Here is a 9420-nt window from a genome sequence, read left to right on the forward strand (position 1 = left end):
GTGTGTATCATAATCTTAATTTATTATTATTATTACTACTATTTTCTGTAGAGAAATATTAATTTAGCTCTTTTTTCTGCAATAACTGGCTCTGGACTCACACTGACTTTAGTGTTGGCCTGCTGTCAATGACACCAACAATTAATTCTTGCCTTTATACACACAGTACCTTTGCTTTTTTGCTCATTAATGATTCTGACCATAACAACCCCTGTGGCCTCTGTGGCAGTGGGGAGCCACGTGGGACCCCCTAACCCCTCCCTGGTGGGATCTGCCATCTCCAGCAGCACTGAGCCCTCCCTGCAAGGACAAGGTCTGCACGTTCCCATGGGACACCCTGAGAGGCTTTTTGGAGAGATGGGGGGATCTGCACAACCACAAACACGGTGTCTGTGTGGGACAAGGTCACAGGAAACGGAACAAAGGGCTGAATCCACACACACTTGGATCAGCCCCATCCCTGGAAGTGTCCAAGGCCAGGCTGGATGGGACTTGGAGCAACCTGGGCCAGTGGAAGGTGTGGCAGAGCATGGGGGTGGGCAATGACCTTTAAGGTGCCCACCAACCCAAAACTTCTGTGGTTCTCTGATTTCTGCTTTGCAACAAATTTTGTCTGGGAAAGGGAGAGGAAAACATCAAGTCAACCAAGTTTCTGATAATATTAAATCCCTTCAGGACCAGCTGTAAAAATCTGCAGCAGACCACAGTGCAGCAGCCCGGGCAGGAAGGAGTTAACGTGTTGCTGTGCCTCCAACTCCGATGGCCACTCAAGCAAGAGAGTTGGACCGGGGTGTGGCCACCAGGGTGTGGCCACCAGGGTGTGCCCGGGAAGGGGCTGTACCAGGGTGGGGCAGCACCTTTCTGGGACAGCACCTTTTTGGGGCCAACTTCCCTGTTCCTGTCCGTGGTGACCCCACAACACAAAGGACAGCACCAGCGCAGGAAGGGGGTCACAGAGGGGGCACGAACTGTCAGCTGAGGGTCAGTCTGGTAGAGGGGGATCAAGACCTCCAAAAGACCCTCAAAACCCCTCGAGCCATTCCCAGAAAGGTCCAGAAGAATGGACTGCACCTGCTCACCCGTTTACCTAAAGAGCAAGAAACCTGATCCTGGGGGGAGGGGGGGGAACTTCCCTACAAAAAGGTGCCCCCCAAAGCCTGGGCAGGGGGACCCCAGGACCCTGAACACCCTGTTGGTCAGACCAGTGCTGGAGCCAGGACGGGTGATCCCCTTTCCTCTCCTATCCAAGCTCTCTTTCACACTCTCCTTCTTCCCTCTTTCTTTCTGTTCTTCTGTTTCTCTCACCATTAGAAAGAGAGGCCAAAACATGCCCCAATTTCCACACGGAGGGTGGAGTTGGCCAATTAAACTTGGAGAGCTTTGTTTTTTGGACCCTTCTGGCTTTTGCCATCCTTGTTTCACCACGGGCATCTGCGACTCTTGGGTGCTCCTTTCCACGTGGGAGTGGGATGTGACACCTGGTACGACTGAGTCACTCAACAACAAACCAGGAGATTTTACTGCAAAAGCAGCTGAGATGAACAGGCAGCGATGTGCTGGGGAGAGCACGGGGCACGTCACATGGAAGATGACAGGCTGGTGGCTGAAAATTATCTCTCAGGAACAAGCTGTCACTGCTCTGACAGTGTTACAACACAGTTCAGTGATCAGCAGTTCCAAAAACAAACCAGATATTAGAAATTCCCAGGCAAGGAGCAGGAAAGAGCCAGGACAGCTCAGGGCATCTGAGACCACCCCAGTCCTGCACCTGGGGGAAACACTCATCTGGAGGGGGAGGAGGGAGCAGAGGAGAGGGAGGTCAGAGGCGAGAAGGGAAGATCTGCTCAGTGACAGCTCCAGTGTGAGGGGGAGAAGCACGAGGTTCTTTTCTACCTGACAGGAGGGGGGAGGCGGGGGGGGTCGGGCTCCGCTGCCAGGGAACAAGGGACAGGAGGAGAGGGAACGGCCTCAGGCTGTGCCAGGGGAGGCTCAGGTGGGACAGGAGGAGGAATTTCCTGCTGGAAAGGGTGGTGAGGCCTTGGCAGGGGCTGCCCAGGGAGGTTTGGAGTGCCCAGCCCTGGAGGTGCCCCAGGAAGGCCTGGCCGTGGCACTCAGTGCTCTGGGCTGGGGGACAAGGTGGGGATGGGGCACAGGGGGGATCCATGGGCTGGGAGGGCTTTTCCAGCCCCAGTGATCCTGGGATCTCCCAGAGCCTAAAGTGCTCACACATGAAATTTAGGAAGATTTGCTCCCTAGGCAAGTGGTTCATCACCAAAACATCAGCAATGTGAGTGATGAGAACAGCAAAACAGCCCCAAAAGCTGCCCTAGGAGGAAGACTCTGAGCCTGTGCTGAGAGTCAGGGCTCTCATGGGCTCTGGGGAAGCTTTTGGCAGCAATGTCTGTGCTCAGGTGTTACAAGGAGCTGCACTGCTCCCCTCAGCACCTGCATTTCTCGTTTGTGTTGGGAATTGCTGTTGTTCTTCCTTCTGAGGCAGCAGCATTATTCCTGCATGTCATTTGCTGCCTTTTGGGTTTATTCCACTATTTATTACAAACCCTGGGTCAGTCCCTGCCTGGCTCTTCTGCCTGGTGTAGGGCCAGTAGAGGAAATGGGGATTGTTATGAAGGGCCAAGGCTGAGCAGAGACCTGATTTTGGAACCAAACACCCAAGTGTCTCCCAGGCAAGAGGTTCTGCCTGGGAAAGAGGCCAGATGAGCTGGTTATAACAAAACAACAAAACATCCACCTCTGCAGAAACAAAGGCTGGCAGGAGTGAAACCTCCCTAAACACAGGCAGAGGTTCCTCCCAAGAGCTACCAGGAGCCTTCCTATTAAAGCTGCCCCCAGGAAGGTGTTGAGCTGAGTGTTTTTAAGGTGTTGCAGTAGGTTTAGAAGCTCTCAGGGCTGGTAAGGTTAATTTTTTTTTTTTTTTTTTTTTTTTTTTTTTTTGAGGGGAGACTTGGTTTTACATATATGAGTGTAGTTATGACACAAGGTGGTACTTCCCAGTTCTCAGATTTCTGTGTCTGCTTCCTCAGGTCTGTAACTGCTTCTTCTGGGGACTTTTGTGCTATTTTAGTGCTGTAATGGCTTTGTTATGCTCCTGTGATTTGCAAAATCCCTCTTAAAAGGCAGTTGGTTTAGACCCTTGTGCTGTATTGATGAGGAATGGCAGGGAATTTGCTTGTTTGGGTCTTGTTGCTGGCCATTTGGGTTTTTTGGTTGTTTGGGGCTTTTTTAGTAAATTATGATAAAATTTGTCCCAGGCAGGCAGAGGCATCATCCCAAGGCATGATGGTGTGAAATGTCTTTTATTGCTCAAGTCAGGCCAGGTTGGATGGGGCTTGGAGCAACCTGGGCTACTGGAAGGTGTCCCTGCCTGTGGCAGGGGGTGGGATGAGCTGAGCTTTAAAGTCCCTTCCATCCCAAACCATTCTGGGATTCTATGATTCAGGTATCCCCTGGAGAGGGAACCCTCCCCTCAGGAGAGGGTCTCCAAAGTCCCAGACACAGATAAAACAAAAAAAAAAAAGCTTTTCTGTCTTGACATATGCCTGAGGACAAGGTGGGGCTCCTGCAGCTCATGGTCCACCCAAGGTGTCTGTGCATTTTCCTGCCCCCCCTGAACACTCTCTAGGGATCCCTGACCTACCCCTGCCTTGGTTCAAAGGTTTGGGGTCTGGAAGGTCCCTCTGAAGCAGTGGGGTGGCAAAGGACCCCAGTCTGAGCAGGTCTCACACAGGACCCCGCTCCCCTCAGGGGTGTTGATCAATCCCAGGGTGTTCTTCCCGACGCTGTCCCGGTGATAACGTGTCTGACCTTGCAGCCCTGCCCGGGGGAGGCTGTGCTTGTGTCCTTGGTGCCGTGAGCCGCTGGCACATCCCGGGAGTGCCCGGCCCCCGCAGCACCTCCCGAGCTGCTGCCAGTGCCCGGCCCCTCCCGAGTGTCCCTGTCCCCTCTGCCCGGTCCCCGATTGCCCCTGTCCCCTCTGCCCGGTCCCCGGGCTGTCCCTGTCCCCACAGCCCCTCCCGATTGTCCCTGTCCCGCAGTCCCGGTCCCCGAGCTGTCCCTGTCCCGCAGCCCCTCCCGATTGTCCCTGTCCCCTGTGCCCGGTCCCCGGGCTGGCCGTGCCATGGCAGCGGGGCCGGTGCTGCCGGTGCTGCCGGTGCTGCTGGTGCTGTTGGCAGCCGGGGCGGTGCTGCCGGCGAGGGACCCGCTGCTGAACGTGTGCATGGACGCCAAGCACCACAAGAGCGAGCCTGGCCCCGAGGGGAAGCTGCACCACCAGGTATGAGCTGGGGGGGGCTGCGTGGGGCTGTCTGGGCTCCCCTGTACCCACCTCCCCAGATGCTGGGGGCTGCTTTGGGCTTGGCTGCTCCTTGCCTGAGGGAGAAAGCCCACGCTGGGTATGAGACCTGTTTGTTTGCTGCCTTCTTCCAGCAAATGGCCAGGGCAGGGGCAGTGGTGTGAGGAGCTGTCAGCTCAGTGTCACCCCTCTTTAACCAGGACATCTCCCCTTCCCAAAGCTCAGGTACCCTCGAGCTTTTCCCCATGGAAAGGGAAGACTCTCCTCTGCTCCCTCTTGGTGTTGGAGACTCTCCTTGCTCTGCCCCAGGCCCTTGGCAGAGATGGGGCTAAGAGCAAGTTGGGGTGCAGGAGAAGGGGTTTGCTCCTCTTCCTCAGGGTGGGACTCATTCCTGGTGAGGCTCTGACCTCCTGCTCTTCCTCCAGGGCTCCAGCCCAGAACTCTTCAGTCTAAAGTGCCCAAGGGTTTGCTGGAGGACAGAAAATCCTCTGGCTGCTGAAGACTCCTTGCTGGGGGCCCTGCAGGGAACCAGCACCTGCAGCATCCTCTGACCCCCTGGAGCTCCTGCCCTCCCCAACAGCCTGTCCCTCCTTCTGTCACAGTGTTCTCCCTGGAAGGACAATGCCTGCTGCACAGCCAACACCAGTTCAGAGGCCCACAAGGACGAATCCAACCTGTACAACTTCAACTGGAACCACTGTGGGGTGATGCCACCCAAGTGCAAGCGCCACTTCATCCAGGACACGTGTTTGTACGAGTGTTCCCCCAACCTGGGGCCCTGGATCGACGAGGTAGGATCAGATCATGGAGTCATGGAACTGTTTGGGTTGTAAGGGACCTTAAAGCCCATCCAGTGCCACCCCTGCCCTGGGCAGGGACACCTTCCACCAGCCCAGGTTGCTCCAAGCCCTGTCCAACCTGGCCTGGGACACTTCCAGGGATCCAGGGGCAGCCACAGCTTCTCTGGGCAACCTGGGCCAGGGGCTCACCACCCTCCCAGGGAAGAATTCCTTCCAAAAATCTAGGCTGTCCCAACCTTTCCTACTGGGTGGAAAGATTCCAAAGACTTTTCTGGCCACTACTTAGGCCTGTCTGACTGATGGAAGAGCTTTTGTCAAGGCACATCTCTGCAGGGGCTGAAACACTTCTGAGATCAGCTCTGGAGCCCAGTGGGAAGGGCTGGGGGGGATCTGGGATGGGGCAGATCCTGCCCTTGATTTTCAGGCCCCTTCCCCAGCCTGCTTGGTCCTGTCCCCTTGCAGGCTGACAGCAGCTGGCGTCGGGAGAGGATTCTCCACGTGCCCCTGTGCCAGGAGGACTGCGAGCAGTGGTGGCAGGACTGCAGGGATGCTGTCACCTGCAAGGAGAACTGGCACAAGGGCTGGAACTGGGCAACAGGTTGGTGGGCTGTGGGGAGCCTCTCCTCGCTCCCCCAGGCGGGTCACTGGTGGTGTCACTGCTGCCAGGACCCCAAATCACCCTCACGTTCCAGGGCTGCCAACTAGAAGGTGGCCAAGCCACTCCCCTCAGCCCTGGTGTGATGAGGGGCTGTGGGCAGGGAAAGGACACCAGGGGAGGGTTGGCCCAGTGCTCGTGCTGACCTCTCCTCCTGTGGTGCTCTGTCCCCAGGAAGGAACCGCTGTCCCTGGGGCTCCCTGTGCAGACCCTTCAGCGAGGTCTTCCCCCAGCCCAAAGACCTGTGTGAGAAGATCTGGTCCCACTCGTACAGATACACCACGGCACGCAGGGGCAGCGGGCACTGCATCCAGATGTGGTTTGACCCTGCCCAGGGGAACCCCAACGTGGCTGTGGCCAAGTACTACTCTTGGAAAAAGAGATCCTCCCCTGCTGGGCTGGAGGACGTGGCTCCTGAGAGTGACCACGCTGTGTGTGCTCTGCCATGGTCTGTCCTGGTCCTGCTGCCTCTGGCCCTCGTGCTGCTGCCTGAGGCAGCCAGAGGCTATGGATCCCATGGATGGGGGTCCCTGTGACTGTTTCCTAAAGGGACATGGCCTGGACTGCTCCAGCTGCCCTGCAAGAGGAGCTGGCACAGCTAACTTGGGTCTGTCTGTCCCAGCTGGTCACACACCCCAGTGAGTGCTGAGTGTGAGCAGCTTCCAGCTGACCAGGGCAGGGATTTCCTTGCCATCCTGGGAAGGGCAAAGCAATCTCTGCCCTGATGTAGGAGCTCCTGCACATCTGTTCCCACCCCATGGCTGTGCTGGCCTGGCTGAGCTCTGGTGTCAGGTCCTTTGGGCTGTTGGGACTCCCTGAAGAGTGGGGCTGATAATAAAGTTGTGCTCTGGACCAGCCTTGCTGTACTGATGTGAAATTCTGCTGAGGAGAGGGCAGTGCCCCGGGGGGAGGAAGGGGGCGGGGCTGGGGGGGGGGGGGATCTGTAAATGTAGGAGCTTGTCCTGGGGGGTAGGAAAGGTCATAAAATAACAAATGGTTTGGGTTGGAAGAGATGTCAAAGCCCATCCAGTGCCACCCCCTGCCATGGGCAGGGACACCTTCCACCAGCCCAGGTTGCTCCAAGCCCTGTCCAGCCTGGCCTTGGACACTTCCAGGGATCCAGGGGCAGCCACAGCTTCTCTGAGCAACCTGGGCCAGGGCCTCCCCACCCTCACAGGGAAGAATCCACCTATCCCTGCCCTCTGGCAGTGGGAAGCCATTCCCTATGTCCTATCCCTCCAGGCCCTTGTCCCCAGTCCCTCTCCAGCTCTCCTGGAGCCCCTTTAGGCCCTGCAAGGGGCTCTCAGCTCTCCCTGGAGCCTTCTCCTCTCCAGGTGAACCCCCCAGCTCTCCCAGCCTGGCTCCAGAGCAGAGGGGCTCCAGCCCTCAGAGCAGAGGGGCTCCAGCCCTCAGAGCAGCTCTGTGCTGCTGTGCTTATTTGGGGCTTTCCTTCCTCTGAAGCAGAAACAAACCTCCAGCAAAACCTCAGCAGCTTCTGAAAGGAAGGGGGGAGTGGAGCAGAGTGGGAGGCTCTGCCTGAGTGGAGGAGAACACCCTGAACACTCCCCTGCTTGCAAAGCTGTCGGTGGGGGATGGAAAAGGAGAGTCACTGCTTTGGGGGTTGGGTAAAGCTGGACCAGCCTGGCTCCTCAATCCCAAAATTCAACCAACCTGAGGCAAAGGTGTGGCAGAGCTGGTGAAGTACCTGAGAGAGGACCCCCCAGGTGATAGCACTGATGCTTCACCTAAAGCTGCTGAGCTGGCACAGCCCAGGGACACCTGACTGACAGTCCAGTGCTTTATCCTATAGAAGCCCAGACCCAGTTTTAATGAGAGGGTCTTCTGAGCCTTTCTCAGAGTACCTTCTAAGGACACCCATCAAGGTCACCCCTCGAGGTTGAGCCAAAGAGATTTGCCCATGGTTGTTGGTCTGGGTGAGTGATATCAATCTCTGCTTAATAATTGGTTCGTTAACTTTATTATAGTTGCTCCAATATTGCTTAAAAATAGTTGTAGCTGCTATATTGTGTAGTAAATAATTCTGATTGAGATCTTTCAGTCTAACTGTGATCGTGATAAACAATTTATTTATATACATATATCTGGTTAGCCATCCTTAATCCCGTGAGACAAAGCTGTACAAAGGTTCAGTCACAGCTGCACAATCCTTTGGATATGAACCATTGACCAAGTCTTGGGCTGGGGTTGGATGCAGCTGCACCCAGACTCCTGTCTGGGAAGGAGTTTAGGAAGCCAGAGGGTCCTAGGGAGGTTTTGGAGGGTCTGTGGGGGGTGCTGGGGGTCCTTTCTGCCCCCCGTGACTCAGCAGGAGGGTGTCCCCAATAACCTTTGGAGCTCCCACCCTGCCCGTGGCAGTATCGGGGCAATGCTGGGGGTGCCCCAGTCAGGCCAAGTCCAGGCTGCAGAGCTTTGTGGCACTTCAAATATTTTCAGGAGTTTTTAGATCAAAAGCAGATGTTTCCAGAAGCTTTTCTGGCTCACTGTTTTTATTTTTAAATGCTCCTCATGATGCAGCCTCTGTCACAGCCGGTCTCTAATTCCTTGCATTTACATGAAACAGAGAAGCAGGTTTTCCTTTCCCTCTCTAGGTTTAATATGTTACATTTAATCTAATCTCTCTCAATTTAGTATGTTGCCTGCAAAAGCTGAAGGTACCCCAGGACTGAGCAGGGCTTAGTCTCAGAAATGTCTCCTAGCCCATGGGGGGGGTGTGAGGTTTGCCCTGCCTGCCCCAGGTAGGGACAGGGAAAGGGAACACTTGGGGCTGATTCCTGTGACAGAAATGACGGATGGAGCAGGACAGGAGGGAGAACTGGAAGTAGGCACTGCAAGCAGGGAGGCAGAACTTGGTGGGTGAGATGAAGAGAAACTGTTTGGTCTCAACCCTGTCCCAAAAAACCTTTCTCCCCACTGGGATCTCTGACACCTGTCCAGGGCTCGAGCAGGAATGTTGCATTTTCCGGGGTGTCCATGGGGGTGGTTCCAAGGAGAGAAGCAGTGCCACCCAGCAGGACCTCCCCTGCCAAAGACCTTCATTCTCTTGGGCTTCTATTTGCTCTTCTTTGTCTGGTTTTTGTAACTGAAAGCACTTGACTTCAGCAAGGTGGGCTTGGGAAAACCGAGCTGGAGATGCCTCGTTGCCCCATCCCTGGAAGTGCCCAAGGTCAGGTTGGACGGGGCTTGGAGCAACCTGGGCTGGTGGAAGGTGTCCCTGCCCAGGGCACTGGATGTTCCACCCAAAACCATTCCAGGATTCTCTGATCACACAAAGACAGTGCCTGGGAGGACACATTTCAGGAAGTCGTTCAGTTTGTTACAGATGGAATCAAAACAGCAGGTTTTTTTTCCCAAACCACACCAACGGAATGACTAACCAAGAAGAGCACTAGAAAGTATCAGCATAAATCCCCACCTTTGCAGTGATCCCTGGCATGAGAAGAAAACAGGAGTGATGATTTACAGAAAGAAGCAGCAAGAGCATGGAAAGCAAAAGTGTAAGGGATGGGAAGGCAGGAGGTGATTTGCATTCAGTGAGCACAGATTGATGTACGAGCTGCTTTGGTATTCAGATGCTGGGGAGGCACAGAGAGTGATGGATGGTGTGACCAGGAATGGGAGGCTTTACTTTTTAGATA

General features: G+C 55.2%; 1 protein-coding gene across 1 annotated transcript; it reads left to right on the plus strand.

Moving 5' to 3' along the window:
* Window positions 1-4067: 4067 nt before the first annotated feature.
* LOC113959814 (folate receptor gamma-like) lies at window positions 4068-6619 on the plus strand. The gene is made up of 4 exons (XM_027669077.1): window positions 4068-4291; window positions 4912-5100; window positions 5572-5707; window positions 5939-6619. The coding sequence occupies exons 1-4, from the start codon at window positions 4136-4138 to the stop codon at window positions 6298-6300; spliced, it is 843 nt and encodes a 280-aa protein (XP_027524878.1). The 5' UTR covers window positions 4068-4135; the 3' UTR covers window positions 6301-6619.
* Window positions 6620-9420: the final 2801 nt, after the last annotated feature.

The sequence above is a fragment of the Corapipo altera genome, unplaced genomic scaffold, assembly GCF_003945725.1.
Source record: "Corapipo altera isolate COAL_440 unplaced genomic scaffold, ASM394572v1 189, whole genome shotgun sequence".
NCBI classification, from domain to species: Eukaryota; Metazoa; Chordata; class Aves; order Passeriformes; family Pipridae; genus Corapipo; species Corapipo altera.

Excerpts from the sequence above, each read along its gene's own strand:
- LOC113959814 (XM_027669077.1), top strand. The coding sequence starts at position 4,136 with ATGGCAGCGGGGCCGGTGCTGCCGGTGCTGCCGGTGCTGCTGGTGCTG. Across the intron at positions 5,101-5,571 it reads TGGGGCCCTGGATCGACGAG|GCTGACAGCAGCTGGCGTCG; the intron begins GTAGGATCAGAT and ends GTCCCCTTGCAG. Across the intron at positions 5,708-5,938 it reads GGGCTGGAACTGGGCAACAG|GAAGGAACCGCTGTCCCTGG; the intron begins GTTGGTGGGCTG and ends CTCTGTCCCCAG.